The 23,375-nt window shown below is 54.2% G+C and overlaps 3 protein-coding genes and 1 long non-coding RNA gene across 4 annotated transcripts; 1 reads left to right on the top strand and 3 right to left on the bottom strand.

Moving 5' to 3' along the window:
- The first annotated feature begins 6 nt into the window (after positions 1 to 6).
- NRGN (neurogranin) lies at positions 7 to 6,325 on the top strand. The gene is made up of 4 exons (XM_077756619.1): positions 7 to 118; positions 4,632 to 4,858; positions 5,096 to 5,113; positions 5,506 to 6,325. The coding sequence occupies exons 1-2, from the start codon at positions 104 to 106 to the stop codon at positions 4,851 to 4,853; spliced, it is 237 nt and encodes a 78-aa protein (XP_077612745.1). The 5' UTR covers positions 7 to 103; the 3' UTR covers positions 4,854 to 4,858; positions 5,096 to 5,113; positions 5,506 to 6,325.
- On the bottom strand, positions 3,870 to 5,554 carry LOC144225415 (uncharacterized). The gene is made up of 3 exons (XR_013333292.1): positions 5,469 to 5,554; positions 5,049 to 5,146; positions 3,870 to 3,953 (listed from the first exon to the last, which is right to left on the bottom strand). It is a non-coding gene; the product is annotated as an uncharacterized LOC144225415 (long non-coding RNA).
- Positions 6,326 to 6,575: 250 nt separating the features above from the next.
- On the bottom strand, positions 6,576 to 12,524 carry VSIG2 (V-set and immunoglobulin domain containing 2). Its single transcript, XM_077756621.1, has 7 exons — positions 11,539 to 12,524; positions 10,808 to 10,971; positions 9,773 to 9,980; positions 8,797 to 8,955; positions 7,776 to 7,895; positions 7,515 to 7,659; positions 6,576 to 6,764 (listed from the first exon to the last, which is right to left on the bottom strand). The coding sequence occupies exons 1-7, from the start codon at positions 11,594 to 11,596 to the stop codon at positions 6,632 to 6,634; spliced, it is 987 nt and encodes a 328-aa protein (XP_077612747.1). The 5' UTR covers positions 11,597 to 12,524; the 3' UTR covers positions 6,576 to 6,631.
- A 77-nt stretch (positions 12,525 to 12,601) lies between these two features.
- Positions 12,602 to 20,941, bottom strand: ESAM (endothelial cell adhesion molecule). Its single transcript, XM_077756620.1, has 7 exons — positions 20,711 to 20,941; positions 17,471 to 17,664; positions 16,311 to 16,512; positions 15,941 to 16,075; positions 14,085 to 14,243; positions 13,693 to 13,819; positions 12,602 to 13,438 (listed from the first exon to the last, which is right to left on the bottom strand). The coding sequence occupies exons 1-7, from the start codon at positions 20,778 to 20,780 to the stop codon at positions 13,123 to 13,125; spliced, it is 1,203 nt and encodes a 400-aa protein (XP_077612746.1). The 5' UTR covers positions 20,781 to 20,941; the 3' UTR covers positions 12,602 to 13,122.
- Between the last annotated feature and the right edge of the window lie 2,434 nt (positions 20,942 to 23,375).

Genomic DNA, 23,375 nt, shown 5'->3' with positions numbered 1-23,375 from the left:
TCACCGGGCGCCCCAAGCCCCCAGAGTCCCCACCCAGCACCACCCAGACCCCACCCCTGCCCTGCGCCAGCCTGTGCCCCAGCCAAGGACCCCCAACACCAGCATGGACTGCTGCACCGTAAGTTAGAGGGCCGGGGGGACTGGCACTCACCTTGATCTGGGGCAAGGGACTCCCAAGAACACCCCCCCCAACCGAGGGAGAGTAAGGGATGGAAGTGCATTTGAGGGTGCAGAAGACCCAAGAGCAATAAGGGGTGCTTGCTGAGACGTGGGTGGTGGGTGGTGGAAGGCACCCGCCTGACTTGGAAGCCCTAGGAAGAATGCTCCCCAACTCGCGGGGGCGTCTGGGCGCCCAGCGGCCAGGCAGCCTAGGTTGGACTGGGAACCCGGCAGGGATCTGCATCAGGGAAGCTGCAGGTTAGACAAGAAGAGGAACTTCCCCCAGAGAGACGCTGTAAACTGTAGCGGACTCCTTTCGGTCTCCTTTCCGGCTGGCTTTTACCCTCACCGCATTCTCCATCCCACTGCCAGCGCCGTGGGTGGGCAGACAGGATGATCTCCATGACCCTCGTGCACCGCACAGAGCAGGGTGGGACAGTCGGCTCATATCGGTTAGCTCAGTAATGATGATGGGCAGCAGAGCGCCTAGTCAGTGTGGTTCTGGGGAGGGGTTGGCCCGTCCCCCAACGCCTCCTAGCCCTGGAAGGGGCTGGGTGAAGTGACCGCGAGAGAGCCCTGCTGGCGAGGGAAGGAAGTGTCTGCAATTTGTCAGCGCCCACGGAGACCTGGATGCGGCAAGTGCCTAATGCCAAAGTAGGTTGCTCTTAAGGTGACTTGGGTATGAAGGTGCCTGGCACAGGACCTGGCTTCCTGCACACTAGAGGAATACAGTGATCATATATATATATGTATATATATATACACATATATATATGTATGTATATATGTATACACATATATATATGAATATATATAACGTGTTTATTTATTTTTAATTATTTATTTTTAGCCCCTACCTATGGAGAAAAACTACTCCAAAGTCCTTGCGTTTTCTGTCATTCAGTCAACCCAGCTAATGATGCAAGAGGTTATGATTTTGCCTGCCCCCCCCTCCACCCTACAACTTACAAAAGAAAAAAAAAGGGAGGTTTGGAAGGAAAGAATAGCCCAATTTATAAGAGGTGAGACTTCCCTGTGTCTGGGTACCAAGAGGCAGAAAGAACTCAGGGACGAGTCGCTGTGATAGTTATTATGATTTAGTAATATCAATAATATTTGTCAATTTGTGAATGCTTACCGTGTACTTGGCCTTATATTAATCATCACAACAACCCTGGAAGGCCCTGTCCCAGATGGGCATAGCTAAAGGACTAAGCAGGAGGCAGCACCTCTGTCAGACTGTGCAGAGGGCAAGAAAAGGGAGAAGAGGTGACAGGAGCAGAGGGTGGGACAGGGCTGGGACTCAGCATCTTCCCACCTCATCTTCATTCTGTGGAGGTGGACTGGAGCTGAAAGGGAGCTGGGACATGGAGAGAACAGAGTGCATCTGGGGTCTGGAGGCAGGGCCCTCTTTTTTTTTTTTTTTTTTTTTTAAAGTAAGCTTACGCCCAAGTGGGGCTTGAACTCACAACCTCCTCAAAATCAAGAGTCACACGCTCTACCAACCGAGCCAGCCAGGCACCCCAAGGCATGACCCTCTTCATCTTTCATTCTGGGGCTCTCCTTGCTGACCGTCTGACCTGGGGTTTGGGAAACACTTAGTCCTGCCTTATTTCCTTCTTACTCCTTGGTAGGGAGGCTCAGATAGAAATGAGGAGAAAACCTGACTCTTTTTTTTTAAGAGGCAGAGCTATGGATTCAAATGCACCAGTTGCTGATTTACATAGTCACATATATGTGACTTTCCTACATTCATGTAATATGAAAAGGCAAAGACATTTGTTTGGCTCCCACTCCTTTCTTCTGCTTAGTCTAGTTGAACTTAGAGGTCTAGCTGAACTCACAGAAATAATTACCTGTCCTGAGGCAGTTGTTAACAGCCAGGCTTCTGAATCCCATCACAATGTGGTAGTTCTTCTGGCCTCTGGTAACTTACAAAATGTCTCTGGGGCTGTTATTGACCTCTGAAATGGTGATTAAGTGAGGTGATGTGTGCAGAGCACTTAGCACAGGGCCTGGCATATAATAAGCATTAGGCAGGGATAATTCTTAAAGCTTTTAGGATTTGGGACCTAAAGAAGAATTTATGCATCTAGACTAAATTCCGGTTGTGGCTGAAGAAACTGAGACCCTCAGGGGTGAAGGGATATACCCACTTAGGGCCAGAAGCTTCTGTTTTAGCCACTACTGCACTTTTCACCTCCAGGTCTATGGACCCCTCAGGCACACACCATCAAATCTTGGCTTTAGAAGGCACCAGCCCAGGAACCAAGACCCTTCCCGGATTCCTTTTACTCTCTCTAGTAGCTCTGCCCTAAGAATTCAGCTGGAGGGAGAGGAAGCTGATTGGGGGAGGAGCAGTGTGGTGGGTGTCTTTTCCTCTTGTTCCAGGTTTCCATATTCTGTAACCAGCTGGGGTGGGGAGAGACAGCAGGTTGGCCTTAGCATGATTGGGGGAAGGTACCTCTTCCTCCACAGCTGCTGGCCAAGGATAGGTGGCTCAGGAATGGGTTCGTGTTGCTGTTGTTGTCGTTTTAGCCACTGTCCTCTATTGAGGAGAAGCTTCACTGTTCCCTAACGATACCCCAAGAGAGGCCTGAGCTCTAAGAATCAAGGAACCCAGAAGAGTTGTTTCTGATGACAGGTGGAGACTAAGATGGCAGAGAGAGCGCACTAGACCTGCAGAAGACAAAAAGAGTGTCAGTCCTCTCCGCAACTGCACTGGCTCCTTGATAACTCCTTTTAACTGCATTTAAATCAATCATGGGCATCTTGAGCACAAATTGCAAAACTCTGAAACCCAGGAAATGAAAACAGCATTGTGAAGCATGATAAGCGGAAGCCATTTTTAAAACAGTACAAGTCCGTAGGGGAGAGGGGAAAAACAAAAAATGGACAATTCCTAGAAGCCAGAGGGTCCGATCAAAAGCCCTTTTAACTCTGTAGTAACCATCTGCATCCCAACCCACATTAATGCTGTAATATTAAACAACAAAGGGGCCCAGGGATGGAGGCCCTCTCCATGCCAGAGCCTTACATCTAAAATCAACACCATCAATTCCCTGACTCTCTCTGCTGTCAGCTAGGGCAGGTTATGGGAGACAGAACCCTGCGGCATAAGGGTAGATGTGATCATTATAGGCCAAACCATATGAAATTGTTTTTAGATGACCACTTTTGGCCTACAAAACAACGATTTCACATCAACTTATTAATTAAAAGGTACTATTTGCTGAGTGACTAAATTGTGCCAGAAACTTTGTATCATGGGGTTTACTCTTCCTCACAACCCATAGAGGTAGAGATTATATCCTGATTTCAGATGAAGGAGCTGATATAAGACATTAGAGAACTTGCCCCAAACCACGCAGGTAGTAAGTGCATAGAGCTCTGTTCATTTTCTTGACTGCCTTTGCTTATCCTGCAGAATAGGGTTTAAAAATACACTCTGGACTCTGACATACAAGGGTCTAAATCTTAGATACATTAGTAACCATCTGTATCACCTCATGTAAGGTTTATAAACACTTAAATCATCACTTTTAGTCGGGATAAACTAGGATACCAATTAAAGGTGCGTCATAGCTTTGCCAGGAGTAAATAAAATCATGTCTGCAAAACACTGTTACTGTGCCTGGAACAAGGGGAGTGCTTAATGGGTAGCCATTGCCATAATCCCTTTCTTCTGGAGCACACAAGGCAAAGGGCTTCTTGCTCCTCCTCATCTCTCCTTTGTCGTTTTTTGTGAAGCCTTCTGAGCTTCCAGACTCCGCTCTTCTGTGTTTGAGTACCTCCTGGGGAACATTAGAAAAGGAAGAGTCCATGGCAAAGCAGTCTCTGGGCCTCCAGCCCTAGGGAGAAGGAGGCTGACACCAGGGGCTAGCCCCACTCTCACCCGAATTCCAACATCGAGCCCTGGTGTGATTTTACTCAGGGGAGGGACTGGCCTGACTTCTACACCCTGGTCCCAGGGAATCCTGGACTTCTGCAAGGAGCCTTTCTGAGCCGGAGGCACCCACTGAGGACAGGGGGAGGGACAGTCACGTCCACGAGTCCCTTCCGTTGTTTATTTTGCTCCTCCCAGCCCACCAGCCATCAGTTCTGCAGCTTTCCAGCCCTGCTGAAGGTGAAGAACCCTGCGCGCACTCAGGGCTGTCTGGCTGTCTTGCACCCCATCCCACCATGCCCGTCTCTTTCCGGAGCTGGGAACACACCCGTGGCCACCTGGCCCCGACCCTTCCTTTTTGCATGTCGCTCCCCAGGAGACACACACACACACACACACACACACACACACACACACGCACACACCAGTACTCGGCCTTTACTCAGCCCTTCGCGCCTGCAGCTCCCCTCTGCGCTTCCCACTCGCGCGTCTGTCTGGACTCAGCCCCGCAAGGCTCTACTCCTACCCCATCCTCGCGGAGTCTCGGCCCAGTCACCCCACAAGTACCCCCCTGCCCCGCCCCCAGGAGAGCGCGTGCTCCAAGCCGGACGACGACATTCTGGACATCCCGCTGGACGATCCCGGCGCCAACGCGGCCGCTGCCAAAATCCAGGCGAGTTTCCGGGGCCACATGGCGAGGAAGAAGATAAAGAGCGGAGAGCGCGGCCGGAAGGGCCCGGGCCACGGGGGAACGGGCGGAGCTGGGGGCGCCCGGGGAGGCGCGGGCGGCGGCCCCAGCGGAGACTAGACCAGGTGAGGCGGGCGGGGGGCGGCGGGCACCTGCGGTGAGCGGCCCCGCCCTCCCCTCCGAAGGGGCGCAGACTAAGGGCGGGCTGCGGGTGGAGAGGCGGTGGAGGGGGAGCGAAGATGGGGGGCTAACCCCCGAGACGGGAGGTGGGTGGCTGGGAGGAGGCTGAGGGTGCTGCGGGTTCTGAGAGCTCACCTGTCTCTCTCTTTCCTCCCTCCCTTCTGCCCCGCCCTGGACCGAAGAACTGAGCATTTTCAAAGGTAATGAATACACCTCCGAAGCGGGTGGGAGGCCTGAGTGGGAGAAAAGGACCAAATCGTCCACCCTTCCCTCTGCCCGCCCTCACCCCCTCCCAGCCTGAGGGCTTCCTGACACATCTGGACGCCTGAGGCTGCGACAGGGACACACCTGGAACACAGATACGCAGCCACCCCTATTTGGCTGCACAAACCCGGCCTGAGGCTATAAACACACTGCGGCGCACACACGCACTGGCCGCGGGCTTATTTCAGCTCAGTGACTCGGGTTGGGGGTTCTGGGTGACTGGGGTCCCCTGGCCGTCCCAGCCCTGTTGTCCTGGTTCGGGAAGGGAGAAGGAAGAAGGAGAGGAAGTACCGGGGAGGGCAAGTGCTCAGACCTTCTCTGTCCTCAGTTGCCAGGAGAGACGGATGGCGCGTCCCCTTCGCAGTGATGAGACTTCCCTGCCGTGTTTGTGATCCTCTCCTTCCCACCAACCTGCCAGCTTCAGGAGCTCTCCCTGCGTCCCCAGAGACTCCCACTCCCAGGCAGGCTCCATCGAGGAGTCGCTAAGTCTGTGCCCTTTTAGTTAGTCCTCCAGTCTAGAATGGTCCCCATTCGCCCTTCCTTCCCGCCCTAGCCCCAAGCCCCGCGCTCCCACATCTTCCTTCTTTTGCTTCTCGCCCACCTCTGCCCGCGCCCCGCATGCAGCTCTGCCTCCGCAGCCTCCGCGCACTTCCCTGCGCGCACTGCGGAGGGCGCCCTAAGCGTCGCCCAAGTGTACTCACTTAAAAAAAAAAAAAGTCCTTTCGTTCTGTGCGCAGCTTAAGGGGGCGCTCTGCGTCTCTGTGCTGTTCGCGCCCCAGCCTAGCCCCAGAATTTTGGCTCTGGGGCGAGGAGAGAGGGAAAGAGGGTTTCCACGGTGTAGGACGCCTCTTGCTCTGGTCGTAAGGGAATTACCTATTTCGCACCCTGTAACCCCACGCCTGCCTGTAATCTGCTTCCCCTCCCCTCAGCGCACCCCGAGAGTCGCCTCTCCAGCTCTCACCTTGTTTATGCAAACGCCGAGCGCCTGGGAGGCTCGGTAGGAGGAGTCTGCCGCGGCCCCGCCCCCGCCCCTGCCAGCCCTGCCCCCCCCGGGCTCCTGGGGTTGTGGCCCGAAGGATTTTTATCTCCGTGTGTGCATGTGACCGTGCTGGGTTGGAATGTGACCAATAAAGAGGAATGTACAAGTATTCAGAGGGTGCCAGAGGGGAGGGAGTTTGGGTGCACAAGGCCACCACCTGAAGCTTGGGCAAATTTCACTTGATCAAACCAAAAAGTGGAGGTGAGAAGGGGAAGAGAGGGAAGAGGGCCTATGTTAAAACTTACTCTCTCCGAGCCGAACTTCCCACCTACGGCATCACCTGTAGGACTCCCAGCCCATTCCTTCTCTTACTGGTAAAACTGCCATTTGTTGTGCCGGCAGAAAGAAGAGGCAGGCGATATGGTACCCAAAGGCTTTAATTCTTGATATTACCCCTCAAGGATAGGAGGAGAAATCAGACAACCATAGGGAGCTTGGACTTGGTGGTAGTCACACTGCTGGCAGAGGGGGGTCTCTCCAGGAGCCCTTTGCTAGAATCGGGTCTCATAGAAGTTTGCTCAGAAATCCCAGGAGCAATGGCATCCTCCCTGGTAGATATAAGCACATTTTTAGTGAAGGCTGGAGGCATCCCTCAGAGATCTGCGGCACCCCCCCACATCCTCTAATCTGAGGACTTTACATTTTTACTGTGCATGAGAATCATCAGTGGGATTTCTGCTGAAATGAAGATTTCAGGCCCATCACCCCCCACCCTCCCCCCACACACACCAAATTCTGCTTCAGGAGGGATAGGAAGCAGTCTGAATCTGAATGTTTAACAAGCTCCTGGTATGTTCTGTCCAGGTAATCTGAGGACCACACTTTGAGAAATATCACTCTGATCCTTATTCTGGACCCAAAGCTATTTCTGGATCCAGATAAAGCAGTTGACAGGCAGCTTTTGCCACTCTTTTCCTTACTACCCCACACAGGAGAACTGAGTTCAGCTGAGGGCTCAGGGCAAATCCAACTGGCATCCACATCCTGTAGATGTACATGAAAAGGCCTTAAAAACTCTGATTTTATAGGCGTATGAATGCCACCATTCACCGTTCTCATTCATTCTATGAAGTATGAGGAGGGTAAGGGAAGCCGTGAGCCAAGTCCCCCACCCTGCACACTGCTCACAACACAAATGCACTTGCTGCTCTACCCCCCCACACCAAATCCCAGAGCTGAACAGCACTCCTTACTCCCAAACACCCCTAAAGATGTCAGAGTTTGAGGGCTGAAGTCACCCGCTCCTAATCCAAGCCCTTTTCTCCCTTTCCGTACCCTCCCCCAGCCCTCTGGCTCACCGAATGTCACTGCCCCCATATGTCTCCTTGGGCCTCTTCCTCCTGTCTTTCTGGAACCTTATCAGGCAGAACGCAGCAACTGACAGCAACAGCACGCCCAGGAGCACCCCAATCAGAGCCCCAGCCACTCGGCCTTTGGATGGGTCTACAGAGACACAGGAAGCTAAGAGCAGCAGACCTTCCTTGGCCCCTCCCCGGATAGTTCCATGCAGCCTCTCCAACCCAGGCCTGCCAGCTGGGCCTCTGCCCAGTGTCCCCTACCAGTCACAGAGAGGGTCAGCTCACAGGATGCACTGCCCATCTGGTTGGTGGCCACACAGCGGTAGGTGCCCGAATAGGTCAGGGAGAGATTGGTGAGAATGAGCTGGCCAGACACCTCATCTAGAGGGTAAGGAGGAAGCATTCCATCATTCATTCAACTCATGGTGAGCACCTACTATGATGCAAGCATATTTCACTACATCCTTACAACAATCCTGTCAAGAAGGGACTAACCTCATTTATTAAAAGTGGGGAAACTGGCTCAGAGAAGTAAAGTAATTGTCTAAGGTGACCCAGAGTGAAAGTGCCAAAGCCACTGCCAGTTCTGTATTCTTTCCACCCCCCACAGCTGCCTTTTCCGGGGAGCGGGAGACAGCAAGGAATTGAAGAGGGATGCTTCCTAGCTGATATCAGGTTCCTGGTTAGAGGGGGAAATCTTGATTGTTAGAAACTATAGCCTCTGGGGTGACTCAGCTCACCTGAATGTCTTCCTAAGCTTCTTAACTTTCCCTTTAGAAGTCAGAGTATACACCAGATGATCTGGAAGGGTCTCTGGATTGATAAAGGGGTTTGCTGGGGCTGGGGCAAGGGACAGGATGCTGGAGCAAGCATGAGGAGGCGGAGAAGCCAAGGCTCTTACCCAATTATATGGTTCCTCCAAAGAAACTGACTGTGATTCAAGCCAGTCCATGCTACTCTGCCTCAGTTTGCTCTCTAGGAAGTTTGGAAATGATTCACGACCCTTAAGAAATCCCCAAAAGTGGGGATCATGGAGTGCCCTCTGCCTTCCATTCATATCTTCCAAGATATTGGGAATATGTTTAACATAAGAAATGCTCCCAGGACCACAGAGCCACAGACTGCAGGAAGACAGACAGGAGGGAACAATTGGGGACATCAAGAAAGAGGCAGGGAAAGGTATAGCAGTTTGTTTCATACCCACGGTGTGGGTATATTCAGGCCAGAGACCAGATTTGCCTGGGTATTGCGTCCCCTCTTTCTGGATGTCCTGGGCCCTTACCTTGCACCATGCTGCCAGGAGACGGCGTAGGGGAAGATCCAAGGCGGACCCAGTTGTACACTGGCCTGGGGGCTCCCTGGGAAGAACTGCATTTCAGTGCAGCAGAGCCCCCCACCGAGGTCTGACCACTCTTACTGCACAAGGGGCTACTGGGGGGCACTGCAAAAATCACAGAAAGTACCTTAGCAATCCGTTAGCCTCACTCCCGTGAAATGCCAGAATTCCTGCTCCCACACTCCTACCAAATAGTAGTCCACTTCAGTTCACATTCCACTGCATCCCCAGGAAATGATTTCCACTGTTGGAAATTCTGATTGTTAGAAAATTCTTCCTCATGTTGAGCCAAAATCTGTGTTACTCTAACATCCACCCATTTAGTCCCAATTTCTGCCCTCTAGGTCCACAAAGAGAAATGAGACATCTCTCTTCCACAGGACAACTCTTCAGATATTTGAATGCCGTTGTTATACACCTTCTAAACCTTCACTTTTCCGTCTAGGGGTCCCCAGCCTCCTTAAAAGTTTCTGTTTGCTCATCCAGGAGCTGGAAACTCTGAGCCCAAAGTTGCTGCTTTGTGATAGGGACCCTTCTTCCTTTAAAGGCCGCTCTCCTTCTCTGCCACTGACCTAAGGACAGACAGAACCTGGGCTACAAGTGAGACATTCCCTCAAAGAGTTGTTGGGGCCATGACTCAGATCCCTATGTATGGGAAGGGCTTTCTCTCTCATGAACCTTTTTTTATCTAGGGACTGAGGGAGGAGTCATTCTTCATGGAGGGTGGGGCAGGAATATGACCATCTAGATTAGAAGACTTTGGGAAGGAGGCATTTTCCCTTGGGGTCCCCAATGCAATTGTGTGCTTGGGCTGGAAATCAGGATATGGGGAGGTGAGGGGGGGAGGAGGGAGAAAATTTAGCAGGGCCAGTGCAATCTTTCATGGTACATGGGTGGCTGGTGGGTCCCCAGCCGGCCTTACCCAGCACAGTAAGGTTGATTAGCCCCAACCCATTTGTGTAGAAATCTGGCGGGTTATTAACTTGGCAGAGGTAGGTTCCAGTATCCGAGGGGTGGACATCAGTCAGTTTCAGGGTGGCTACCCCTCCTGTGGGGGGGTTCTGAAGCAGGCTGGCCCTCTTTGCCTGAGAACCAGTTGGATACAGATAGCCATTGGTGAAGTACAGGATCTGGGGAGGAACAAAAGACGCACATCTGTGCCTTTTTCTGCCTGGTGTCAACGCTACAGTCCTTTCTCCAAAGCAAGCCCTCCTTTAGGGGTGCCTGGGTGGCTCAGTCAGCTGAGTTTCTGATTCTCCATCTCAGCTCAGGTCATGATCTTGAGGTTGGTGGGATTGAGCCCTGCGCCCAGCTTTGTGCTGACAGCCTGGAGCCCGCTTGGGATTCTTTCTCCTCCTCTCTCTACCCCTCCCTACCATCAAAATAAATAAATAAACTTAACAAAAACAAAAAAAGAGGCCCCTCCTTTATACCAGACAGGGAAGCAGATGCTCTGGAGACCAGAACCAGCAAGGTATTTAGCTGTCCCCAAATACTTCCCTTCCCAGGAGCTGCTTGAGCTAGATTTATTGCTTTCAGCTAAGCATGGCTCTTGATGGGGGTGAGAGGGTTGGGGGAATTAATGCAAATATTCCTAGAAGGGGCATCACTTGATACTACTAACAATCACCAGAGGTTAGCATCGATGGGTGTATTAACAGAAGCGGACTGCACGAGAACAGGGGAATTGCATGTCGTCGGAGCTAGGAGACAGAAGGCTGGGATACACAGAGCCATATATGGGATAACAGGGTCCTGCAGGCTGTGGCCCTAAGAAGTTCTAGAAAGAGTCCACTCATGTTTTCATCGGAGCATACTGATCCCGGAACACACCCTCTCTAACCACACACCCCCCATCCTGGGTGGGCCCTCTGTGCCGGCCCCTCCCAGCCAGCCCCACCAAGAGGCCAGAGCGCCCCCGCTCCGCTCCGCTGGGGCGCAATTGCTTTCAACTCACCGGATGGGACGAAGAGAGGGGCTTCCCCGGCGGCACAAAGCTCCACTCCAGGGCGAAGCTGTCTCCCACCGACGTGCTGTAGCTGCAAGGCAGCTCGGCGGTCTTGCCCACGGGGGTGCTCAGGGGCTCGGCCGGCACCTTGACCTCCACGGCTGTCCCGGGGTCTGGGGGACGCAGAGGGAGGCGGGCGGAGGGAGGGGAGCGCTCGTACGGCGCCAGGTCCGCGGCTGGGGTGGGGCGGAGGCCCGGCCGCAAACCCCCGAGGTCTGAGGGTCTGGCCCAGCCCTCGACTCCCAAGGCCAAGGCTGGGGGCTTCCTCCCTCCTGCAGAGCTCACCTACCTCCCCTCAATCCATCCCTTCTCGAAACCTGAGGTTTCCGGGAGGGAGGAGCACACACCCCAGCCGGTTTTTTGTGGGTAAAAGGACCGAGACTGGGCCAGGTATGCGGGTGTGTTTGTTAGGGAAAGAAAAACAATGGTCGGGTGGTGGTTAAGCCCTCCCAGGAGGCCCAACTTGCCTGCAGGCTAGCGCGCCTGTGTCCCTCGCCCACCCGGCCTTGGAAGCCCTCTCCTGGCCTCGCCTCTGCGGCGCCAAGACCCCCCAGCCAGCCCCGCGGAACCGAGAAGGCCCCAGGAGCCTGGAGGCCAGGCCTCGGGAGGTGGGGGTGGGGGGACAGCTCCGACCGGACCGCGGGCCCTCCCAGCCGCCTCCTCACCCAGGCAAGCCTCACCCAGGCAAGCGAAGCCCAGCAGGGCCCCACATAGGAACAGCCCAGAAAGCCGGGCCATGGCCGAATCCTGCAGTCCAGCCGTCTATGGGTCGGTCTGGGCGTCTGGGTCTGGGGGGAGGAAAGGCTGCACCCACAGGGCAGCCTACTCGCGCTGGGCAGGAGCGAGACTGGCTATCTCAGAGCAAACAAGGGGAGAGGCCGGTGCCCTCAGGTAAGGAAATGCTCCTCCCTCGTCCGGGCCCAATACTGGAATCATTCTAACCCTGCTCCCTTTCTCTGTACTCTACCCCCCAACTTCTGAAACTGTCAGGCTCTGGGTCAAGGGCTGGGCTTGGGTGGGCACCCCAAGGGGAAGGGATCGGACCCGGAGCTCTCTGTAAGCAAAGCGTGTCCCTGGAAGAAGAGGGGGGCATTCTGATAACCTGAGTTGGCAAATGACATCACCACTTTGGGGCTTCACCCCAAGCATGAGCCCCGGGGAGAACAGAAGACCCTTTCTGACCCCTTCAGAGACTCTTATTCCTTCAAAGCCCTTCTTTTTTCTGAGATCCCTTCTTTGGCACCTGCGTCACCACTTGCAGAGAGGTAGAAGTCTCCTTGGAAAACCAGAGCCACCTCCCCACTGCCAGAGGGGGGCAAAGAAACTGAGTCTTGGAGGAGATCCCACTCTTGTTAGGAAAGGGTGTGGCACAATTGGGGCACCTGCTTCTGCACCATGTCTCCAGCTTTCCCCCGCCCTACAAGGGCGTCACTGTCTGATCGGCAAGAGGATGTGTTTGCTAAGGACTCCGTGGTCTGGGAGAGGGAGGCACAAGTCAGGTGGCTCTTCCCCAGCCCTTAAGAGGAAGCAGGAGATTAAGAGCACCCACACCCCAAGCCGTGAGAACTCATGCCCTAGCAGACAGGGCACCAAATTTCATCCCCTTACTGATCCTCAGGCTTCTGGGACCTTCCCCATGCCACCTGATAGCAAGTGACCCTTTTAAAGACCCTTTAGAAGAATTGATGTGGGCAGCTGCGTGGAGAAGCGTTCCTGGGTTTGCAAAGGCAATTTGACTCTCGCTTTCTATACAAACACAGTGCATCTTTATTAAAAGTGGCAAAAATAAAAACAAAAACAGACATTTCAAGTTAGTTTAAAAAATACCTCCCCTATCCCCTGCCCCAACAAAACCCAGCCAAGCCAGCAGGACAGGTTATCTGAATGCAGGGAGCTGGCTCGGGAGGAAAGGGTGATGTTAGATGGGGGAGTACAGATCGAAGGGGCCCGGAGGACTCCCTGACTGGCAGTCCCCGCCAGGGCCCCAGCAGGCAGGTAGCCAGCCCCAGCAGCATTCACTAGTGCCCCGGGAGGACTGGGCAAGGGGGGGGACGCTCTTCCTAATGTGCGGTCCACTTCCCCTTCTTCTACCTCCTGAAAGTTTGGGTCTTAACTGAGACTCAGTTTTCCCATAGTAAAGAAAGGTGGAGGCAGAGGACTGGAGGTCTGGAAGGTGGTCTCCCGACACCCAGGCCCCTGTGCTAGGGGATGGCCACTAGAGGGAGGAGAGAAACGAGATGGCTTAGCTAACAAGCGCTGGGCCATCACACCAGAGACCCAGCCTGACTCTGGGCGGGCACGATTACGGGGACAGCGCCCATGCGGTTCAGAGCAGAGGAAGAGACCCCACCAGGGCTGGGAGATGTTGGCTGAGGGCGGGCCTCATCTGTCCTGGGCAGCCTGGGTGAGGGCAGGACCTGGCTGGAGAGGCTGGGTGTGGGGGTCAGTGCACCAGGCCTGGGAGGACCTTGGGGCTGCCGGAGGGCTCGTGCTGAGGTGACAGACGAAAGGGTCCCGTTCTTGGAGATTGTGTCTGAGCCCTTGGGCCAGGGCAGGGTCCGGGGAGCAACAGCGTCCTCCCTAGTCATCAAAGAAATAATAAGAGCTCAGAAGCTGAAGTGGGGAGGGGGGGGTGGTGTGTGCCGGGGAGAGGGGAGTATTTCCACCTGCTCCATCTTACTCCTCCCTCACATACCAGTTCACTGTACTCTCCCTTAAAATCCCCCCACTGGAATGACGTTTCAGTCACTGCCCACCTTCCCCTTAGATGACAGCTGCCTGCACTCCCATCGGAGGGAAGCTAGGGGAACCCCATTGGGACAGAAGACACTTACTTGATGTCATTGGCCGGCTCCTCTAGGGCCTTGCTCCTGCGATGGTACAGGAGGACCAGCCCAGCCAGCAGTCCTAATCCAACCAGAGTGCCTACAACAGCTCCAGCAACCACCGCAGGCCCCGGCTCTGGGGAAGCCTTGGTGTCAGAGGGAGACCCCCAGCCGTTCCCCACGGCCCTCCAACCCCACTACCCACTGCCACCGTTAACAGCTTTCCTCTTTTTCCATGTTAAGAAGAGGGATGACTGTCAGCAGGAAATGGTCAGCCAGCCAGTGACCAAACATTTGGGCAAACATTTGACCAGAACGAGCTGACAGGCCTCCTCTCCTCTTGCAAGCCCACCCCCACCGGTGTCCAATCTTCTCCTTAACTACACTTACCCCTCACTGACCTGTGATCACTTCCAAGGTCACATTGCACTGGGCACTGCCCACCTCGTTGTGGGCCCTGCAGATATAGACTCCGGACATGGAACTGGAAAGGTTTGTGAGGGTTAAAGACCCCCGGATGTCATCTGTGGACACAATTGGGCCATCAGTCCAGGGACCTTCTTTCCCACTGGAAAAATTCTGCCCCTTCCAGAATGTCCTCTTTGACTCTCTGGGAGACTCATCAGTCTGTTCCCTCGTGGGGGGAAAAGTTGTGACCTCCAGTGTGCTGAGCTCCCTCTGCCCCCAGGCACAGAGCTGGGGCTAGCTCTATGCCCCTCTCCATTTCTACTGCTCAGTGTTCCCAGCTGATAATCTAAAAAGATTTAAGGAGGAATTGATGCCCAGAGAAACCCAAATACCAGTTTTGTTTCTGTTCCAGATTGGCGGTGTGGTGAAAAAGAAAACATTAGGCTAGGAATCAGAAAACCTGAGCTCCCATGTGACTTTAAACAAGTTACTTCCTCTCCCTGGGGCACAATTTCTCCATCTGTAAAATGGGGTAATATGACCTTGATGGCACTGAAAGAATTATATGAAATAATCATTATAACAGTTAAGGTTTATTGGTTGCTTACTCTACACCAGAGATAAGTCCCTTATGTGTGCGAACTTATGAAAATATCACAACAAACCTATGAGACAAGTCCTGGTTAAAAAAAAATAATAACTTTGGGGACAGCTGGGTGGCTCAGTTGGTGTGTGTCTGACTCTTGCTTTTGGCTCAGGTCTTGATCCCAGGGTCCTGAGCCTGCTCAGGGTAGAGCCTGCTTAAGATTCTCTCTCTCCCTCTGCCCCTCCTCCTCTTCTATAAAATAAAAAAAAAAAGTGACCTAAAAAAATAACTTTTATTATAAAATTGGTCAAATGAAAAGTAGAAAAAGGGGCAAATTGAAAATCCATATACCTACTACTTAGATCAACAATTGCTAACATTTTGCTATACTTATTTCATTTTTCTCTCTTTTTGTGAAATGTTTTTAAAAATTTTTAATTTTTTTTTTTTTTTTGAGAGACAGAGACAGAGCTTGAGAGGGTTGGGACAGAGAGAGAAGGTGACAGAGAATCCCAAGCAGGCTCCAGGCTCTGAGCTGTCAGCACAGAGTCCGAAGACGTGAGGGTCGAACTCACAAACCATGAGATCATGACCTGAGCTGAAGTAAGATGCTAAACCAACTGAGCCACGCAGGTGCCCCACCAAGTTTTTGTGAGACATTTAAAAATAAGTACTTCAGCATGAATCTCTAAAAAATAAGGACCCTGACCACATAACTACAATACCATTGCCATACCCCATAAATTAATAGTTCTCAAAAAAAATGATCTAATATCTAATAATATCTAATTATCCATATTGAAAATGTCCCAATTGTCCCCAAACATCTTTTGTAGCTAGTGTGTTCAAATCAGAGCTGTGAGATCCCCGTTTTACAAATGAGAAAATGGAGGGGCACCTGGGTGGCTCAGTCGGTTAAGCATCCGACTTTAGCTCAGGTCGTGATCTTATGGCTTATGAATTTGAGTCCCGCATCGGGCTCTGTGCTAACAGCTCAGAGCCTGGAGCCTGCGTCAGATTCTGTGTCTCTCTCTGCCCCTTCCCCAGATCACACTCTGTCTCTCTCTATCTCTCAAAAATAAACATTAACATTTTTTTAAACATTTTTTTTTTTTTAAATAAACAAACGAGGACATGGGAGCACAACATCACACAACTAGACAGTGGCAGGGCTGGAATTCAAATGCAGGTCATCTGGCTTCAGACCCTCTTCAGTAACATAAGTACACAGCACATGTAAGCCCCCCAACACGGTGCAGGCACTTGGTGGGCCGTCTTTTTCCACCGTTCTNTGGTATTGGGCAGCTGGCTTACTCCTTGGGGACTGGCAGCTCAAGGTCACGTTGGTCCCCTCACGGAGTCCGCCCAGGAGACGGCAGGATGGAGGAGCTGGAGGAACTGGAGTTAAAATTCAGGTTAAATTCAACCTGACAGGTTGACAGGGAGACAGGTTAAAAATTCAAACTCAAGGAACCAATAGACCCCCACCGCCACCCCCCACAACTCTCCGCCTCCCTCTTCTGTCACTCCATTGGCCCCCCTCCAACCTTCACACACAGCCTTTTGGGAGAGAGACCGGCCTGGCCTCCCTGGGGGCTGGGGAGCTATTGCAAAGTGTGTGCTTCTCACTTACCCAGCACACGGAGTTCTAAAGTTTTGCTGCTGTCACTCCTGTTTTTGCTTTGATGGTCCTGCACATTCACAGAGCAGCGGTAGGACCCAGAGTCTGTCTCCCGCAGGCCCTGCAGCCGCAGTGACACATTGTGGGAGGGCATGGAGTAGACCAGGGATAGCCTAGGTTTGCCTGTCGTGGTCCCGCTGATGTAGGCCAGCACCTGGTGTGGGGCACAACGCCTCCTGGTTATTACATGTATGCACTGTGCCCGCAGGCTCAGCTAATCCCCTCCCCCACACTGGCGGTCTCCAAGTGCTCCTCCCCTGTACTCACCCCCTCTAACCTGTACCTGCTCCCCATCCACCCGTACTCCCTAGCCACCCTCACTGCCCCTGGGTCCTCTCTGTCAGTATAGTGGGTGAGGGATAATGTAAAGAGGGGCTATTTATGAAAGAAACTTAGAATGTGGGGACAGATCCAGGATTTTTTAAATATCTTTTCAAAAATCTTCCTTTTCTTGAAGACGTCCCCCCTTCCCTGTGTATAAGTTCAGCCCTGCAAAACTTACATCTACCCCTGTAATCTCAATTTCTGTCACACATACCCCCTATTTATCAAATGGCTTCCAGAACGTACTTTCCCTTGGGAGGAGCCCATGCAAATAAGGAGCTCTGAAAATGAAGTTTCATTGGCTTCTGGGTAAATCTTCCTCTAGGGTAAGTCTGAATCAGGAGGTGGAGGGGGTGGGCAGGAAACTGCCCCTTGTCTCTCAAAGGAATGTATAAAGGGACAGTGGGAAGTGGGACAGATAATCATGTGGGAAGAGAAGTGGCTTGTGACAGTGTCCAAAGCAGAGAGAAGGTGAAAATAGGAAGATGCTCAGCTTTTTAAAGTTGTATGGTACTAGCCTTAACCCTTCCCTCCTCCTCAAACCCCAGTCCTCATTGGCCTTCCCCCAAAACAAAGCAAACCACCTTTTCACTTTCCTGTGTTTCCTGAGCTGGATTTCTAGGGAAATTTGGAGACAAGCAAATTCCTTGGGGCAGTCTCCAAGCTCAGAACAAAACCTGAGCCTGGGAGGGACCTTACCTTTTCCTGAAACTCCTTCCCTGTGGCCCATTTCCTGGCCACCCCACAGGGTATAGCCAGCCTCTGGCTGAGATGCTTTCCTGCCTCACCTGGTTCATATCCTTCCCTTCTTGTTCCAAGAACCACATCACGGTGAGCAACTCCCACGACTGGGGCTGGACCCAAGGCGCCTTCCCTTGCAGGGTGTACCACATTGGGAGCACTACTTCCGCTCCCTCTACCGCCTTCAGCACGGTCAGGCCAGGGGGCACGTGAAGTTTCAGCTGGGCCAGCGAGGGGGATGCTGGGGAGAAGAGCGAGAGGCATGAGCTACGAAAGCTTTTCAACCCCATGGGCAGAGAGTGTTGGAAGCCCTCCTGGTTACCGATTAACCCAGGTGCTCCTACTGATCTAGCCCTCCACCCGGCCCACTGACAGCGGTGCTCCCTGGACCCCTGGCTCAATCCCAACCCAGGGGTTTCCCCAGGAAAGCGGAGAGTTGAGAACCCAGAAAGGGGCCCCTTTTTGGGTCCAGGCGATCTGGATGGGTCCTGTGAAGTCGCAGGAAATCTTGGCAGAGTGGGAACACGAGTGAAGGTCCTCTGATAATCAAGTACAAATCTTATGTCTGCGAGCTCTTGGCGTTCAGGAGGTGGACTGGGGCGTGGGTGTCAAGGAGAGGACAATCGAACCTATGCTTGCACGATGGCGTCCAGAAACATTCACGTTTTGCCCTTCAGAGAGGCCATGGAGCTGCCAAATCCTAAGCCCTTGGGGGTGGGGTGGGGTGGGGGCGGATAACCTTGGGCTTGTACCTGGCCAGGCGTTAGGATGCTGGCCACGGTAGTCCTTGGCCTCAGCACTCTGGCGGACAGAGGCCGCACGCAGGCCGGGCTTTCCGTCCTCCAGAAGCCGGGCTGAAGGCCTCTAAGGGCCCCGGCGCAGATCCGGCCAGGATGCGCGCCACCCCCACGGCTTTCCGGCTGCGCGTCTTTACAGAAGCCCCGGCCCTATTCCTTGGCCTTCGCAGCATCCCCTTTATCCATTTCCTGGCGGGTCCNAAACTTGTGCCCGGTGATAAGCCAGAAGACAATGACGGGGGGCGCAGCTAGACCGGAGATTCTAGAGGCGAAAACAATCTCTGCCTCAAGGAGACCGACCCCCCTGGGGACCCGGCCCCGCTCACCCTTCTCCAGAGGCCTGGGACACCAGGCCTGCGGGCGGGGCCGGATCTTCCCTGGCCTTTCTGGAGCACACTCTCGGGAGGCCACAAACGGTTCCCGTGGGGAACCCCGCCTGGGTCCCGGGAGAGGCACGAGCTTCTTCGCCACAGGCGCCCCTGACCACCTCCCCCACGTCCTGCATTTATTCTATCGCTTTGCAAAAGGTAGGGGTGGTTTAGAGATAGTGATGGACACACTGAGGTGTGGGCACACGCTCCCTGTCCTGCGCCCCAGTCAGAAACCAATGGCTGCAGGGGGCCCTAGGCCTCCCGGCCCTCAGGCCTGGGTGCCCGCTGCAGCAGAAGCCCCTTGCGCTCGCAGGGCCCATGGTGCCGTGGGGAGAGGGCAACCGAGTAGTTGGGTCTGCGTGAAGGACGCAGGGGCATCCCAAGAAAGGGACCCTTCTGGCCCACCCCGAGACCAGAGTGAGGGAGCAGGCAAGGGCCTAAGGCGCACAAAAATGGGCCCGCTCCCGGGGCTACTATTTTTAGTCTCCCTTTCTCTGAGAAACTCCCCCCGCCTGCTTCTCACGCTCCAAGGGCAGCAGCGCAGAGCCGCGGAGCGAGGAACAGACGGGCCTCCGGGAGAGCCCAGTGCAGCCTAGCCCAGCAGAGCGGGTGCCTGCTCGAAGCACCGCCGGCCCGAGTGCCATTTAACTCTAGAGTGGCCGGGGAGAGGTCAGCAACCTTCTGGAGCGGCCCGGTAGGGACGCTGACCCTGGGCTGGCGGTGTAAAAACTGGGATCCGGAGTAAGGATAGAAAAAGAAGAGGTTACAGGAGAGATGTAGATGGGGCCCAAGCAACGAGCTTGGACTTGTCTCCTTCCCTTGCTTCCCAAATGCCTAGCAAAGGAGATAGGGGAAACACAGAAGGGAAAGGCGCGCTGAGGTTGACCTTGGGAGAAGGGACCCAAGAAGGTAAGGGATCCTGGAGCAGGCCCACCAAGCCTAATGGGGGAGAAAGATGTTTGGGCTTTGGTGTGGCAGGTGGGCCACTCTTGAGCCCGCTTTGTCTGGGGACCCTAAAACTTCATGCCCCCACACCCTTACAGGCAACAGACAGAGCTGAAGGGGGCACGGGTGAGAGTTAAGTGTTCCCCATCTCGGTCCCCATCACTGTGACTGAATTTCACTCTACAGCTCTCTGCATCTGGGGACTTCCAATCTGAGAGAAATGAGGAGTTAAAGTTGACCTTCGCCCTATTTGGGATCCTAAAAAAGAGATGGCAAGAAAGCCTTGGAGGAAGTGAAACAAGCATATAAGGGGCTTAGTTCCTGCTGGATCCTTTTCTCTCCATTTGTAGGAATGGGCCACCCCCAGCTCCTGGGAGCTCTGGAAGCCTTCAACACTCCTTAGGCACTTGCTCCAAGGAGGCACCCTTCCTCTCTCTTTGAGGAACCTCCTCACTATTTCCTTTGTCCCTTTGCCTCTGGGAACCAATAGGGGTGGTGGACATCATTGGGGGGGGGTCACAATTCTGCTCCTCTAGGCATTCAGACCCCTCCCCCATTTCCTGTGTCCCAAGTGACCTCACGGTCATGCTTTTGGGGCACCTCCCTTTATTCCCAGGGCAGGAAGCAGGAGGGGACAGAGAGAGGATCTGGGCTGGGGAATTGATGGTGAAGTGCGTTCATTAAGTCTGGGATCCAGGGAGTTCCTGGGGGTTCTTGCACATCAGCTTGTGTGTGGGGTAGGGGAGATGAGGGGGGCTGGAGTTAAGTCCTTAAGCTCTTTAGCCGGTGTCTCATCTAGTAGCTCAGCTCATCCGGCTCTTCTGGGTGGAGGTGGGGAGTGCGCATGAGGAATGTTCCCACACCTCAGTCACTGTAGAGGTCTACCCAGCCAGATGCCCTGCCCCTCTCCCCTGGTACACACGCCCCACACCCACAGTGGTAGCTGTCGGGGATCTGCAGAAACAGAAGTCAACGCCAGCCAGTGATACCCTCCCTGGGTGTGGAGAGGTGGCTGGGAGTGTAGGGGAGGAGGACGAGAGTCAGAGGCGGGAGTCCCCTTCCATCCAGTTCCTCACCAGTGCCCCAAACCACCTCCCTCGGGGGCTGGATTCATCCCATTTCCCATCTCAAGTCCAACCCCCCCTCGCACCCCCCGGTCCCAGGTGGCACTCACCGAGGGTACTCAGCCCCAGGAAGAAAAACCGAAGCAAGTCGGTCGCAGGCGACCTGCGCAAGAAAACCATGGTCCCCCTCCTGGCCCCGACGGAGTCAGGGGCGCCGGCTCGGGGACACACCAACCGACAGGTGCTGAGGCGGTTCCGCAGCTGGGGCGGACGCGGGAGCCGGGCCACGGACACCAAGGGCGGCTCTAGCCAGAGTCTGTGCGCGCGTGTCGCTCGGGCGGGGTGGGGACCGACGGGGACGGAGGGGCGGGGCGTCCGAAGGGGGCGGAGAGGTCGCGGTCTCCCCGGGCGGGGCGTGCGGGTGACCCACCGCGGGCGGGGGGTTGGGGGAGGGCTCCAGCGCTCCGACGGCAGGACCTCCAGGTCTCCGCCCCGGCAGAACGCAGGGTGGGGTTGGGTAAGTGTCGGTGCCCCCACAGGCGGCCGGGCCAGGGGAAATGGGAAGGGTCCCGAACTGCCACACGGGGGCCATGCCCTTCCCGCTCCGCCCGCTTGGGTTGGGAAGGAAGACGTGGAGGGGAGGGAGGTCTGGGGATCCTCCGACGTCCAGGAGCCACCTGCACGCCTGACACCGTGGTCGGCCTGGGCTCTGGCTCCGAGTTTGGGGGTACCGCGTCCTTGGCCTAAGCGGGGCGACCTGCCTGGAGGAGGAAGAGGGGAGCCGCGTTGTCCCGGAGCCACTGCGCTTCCGAAGTGTGTGTGGGGGAGCGGCAGGAAGGGACGTGGTTCTCCGGCCCGCAAGAGAGGCTTTCCTCCGAGCCGGGCAGAGAGGATGTGCGGGCGCCCTGCCTCCGCCCGGCTCCGCAGGGGCCTCCGCGGCTGCTCGGGGCAGGCCCAGGGCCGCGCCCGCGGGTGCGCGCGGGGACCGTCTGCACCTGCGGGAGGCGAAGAGAGGGGCTCGCAGGTCCTCAGAGCCTCCCTAAAACCTAGCCCTCAAGGTCACCGGGTCTTGTGCCTCACACGCAGGGAAAGGACTGGAGCAAGGAAGCCCCAGGAGCTGAGGGGGAAACTGAGGAAACAGGTGCCCGGCTTCCAGCTCACCTCCAGCCACAATGGCTTATACGCTTTATGCTGACTGGGGAGGAAAGAGCAGCTGTGGGAAGGTAAACTGGACAAAGTCCCCCCCCCGAATTTCTTTATCTCCGTATCTTCACGGCCCCGCCCCCCCCGCATCCGTCATCGGGCCCGCTCTGATCCTTTAATTCCCGAGACTAGATCTCGTTCGCGGCGAATTTAATTTAACCGTTCTTCCCCCCACACTCCCGCCCCTCCGCCGGGTCTGTCCGGCGGCAGCTCTGCGCCCTCTAGCGGCCGCGGCTCCCTTACAGAAGGGGACGCACCTGTTCTCGCTTCGCTGTCCAACAGCCAAAATACAGATGCTTCAAACATCCTGGCACAGCTTAATGGCCGAACAAAGGTCATCCGGGGCAGAGAGCATAACAACGAATCCTTGGCGCTGCCTACTCTGGGTGGCAGTGGACTGGGAAGAAAAGCAGCCAGGACTTCGATTCCATTTACTCCACATACAGTTCTGCACTGTTTTAAACACCGAGTGTGGTTCTTGTGCCTGTGGGGCAGCAGGTCTTTTTGTACACAGTGCCCCGCAGACCTTCTCGATGCTTCTTCCTAGTGTGACTTTGCTGGCTGCTCTTCAAATACCTGCCATGCAGTGGCTTTGAGCAATGCCTATGCAAACACTAGACTGCTCACGTAACCCCTGGAATCTAATACTTGGCAACTCAGCGGCAGCAAAGGCAACAGAAATAGACAACTGCCAGTCTCAGACCCTTATATACTTATAAGGACCTATAAACTTGTTGTGTGTGTGTGTGTGTGTGTGTGTGTGTGTGTACCGGGGACAAGGTGTTGGTTCGGTTTTTCTATTCTATCACACTCAAATTTTCCTTTAGTTTACACTGCAAACCAGGTCCTGTCAACCACCCTCCTTCATTTCCAGAACAGGGTTAAGGTACCCCAAATATGTAACTCCCTCCAACAAAGTGCAAAGTCCGTTGGCTGTATCCCAGGAATGCCAAAGCCTAATTTTGCAGGCTGTACTCATCCCTGTCAAGTGCTATATTAGAGCCTCAATATACAATCTCCGAAGCTAACTTTTCCTTCGGAATTTAGATCCAAATAACTTGCAACATCAGAAGGAAAGCTGCAACCAAAGATGTGTGGGCAGTGAAAATCTCCATGTGACACACTGCAGTCCCGTGAGGACTCTTCCACAGTCCTTCACCCCAACCAAAACATTTCCCACTTGAACGCCTATTCCAACTACTTTCTGCTGCCCCCAGGCAGTCAAAGTGACAGAAGTCAGCAGAGCAGCTCCATTCCATTCTGAAAGTGCCAAGATCCATTTTAGGATGAACCCCTGTGTGAGATGAGAATGCTGGCAGATAACCTGTGAGTGACCTGGAGGCTGCCTCCATAAACATGTTGCATGCACGAGCTAAGTTCATAGTTTCATGTGTTAAGAGACGTGCACGTCACTAGTATTTCTTCTAGTCACACTTCATCTCATATCTCAAAGGATCTTCTCATGCTGATTCTTGTTTGAACATAAGGTATCCAACCCCCTTGACTCATTATAAGGCTTCATTAAATCCCCCCTCCCCTCCCCCCCTTTTTTTTTTTTTGCAAAGTTCATCT

This window comes from Crocuta crocuta, unplaced genomic scaffold (genome assembly GCF_008692635.1).
Source record: "Crocuta crocuta isolate KB4526 unplaced genomic scaffold, BGI_CrCroc_1.0 scaffold172, whole genome shotgun sequence".
NCBI classification, from domain to species: Eukaryota; Metazoa; Chordata; class Mammalia; order Carnivora; family Hyaenidae; genus Crocuta; species Crocuta crocuta.
Note: the sequence above shows the minus strand (reverse complement) of the source record. Positions and strands in the feature narration are given on the sequence as shown.

Excerpts from the sequence above, each read along its gene's own strand:
- VSIG2 (XM_077756621.1), bottom strand. The coding sequence starts at position 11,596 with ATGGCCCGGCTTTCTGGGCTGTTCCTATGTGGGGCCCTGCTGGGCTTC. Across the intron at positions 10,972-11,538 it reads GCTGGGCTTCGCTTGCCTGG|ACCCCGGGACAGCCGTGGAG; the intron begins GTGAGGCTTGCC and ends TGCGTCCCCCAG. Across the intron at positions 7,896-8,796 it reads TCCTGGCAGCATGGTGCAAG|ATGAGGTGTCTGGCCAGCTC; the intron begins GTAAGGGCCCAG and ends CTTACCCTCTAG.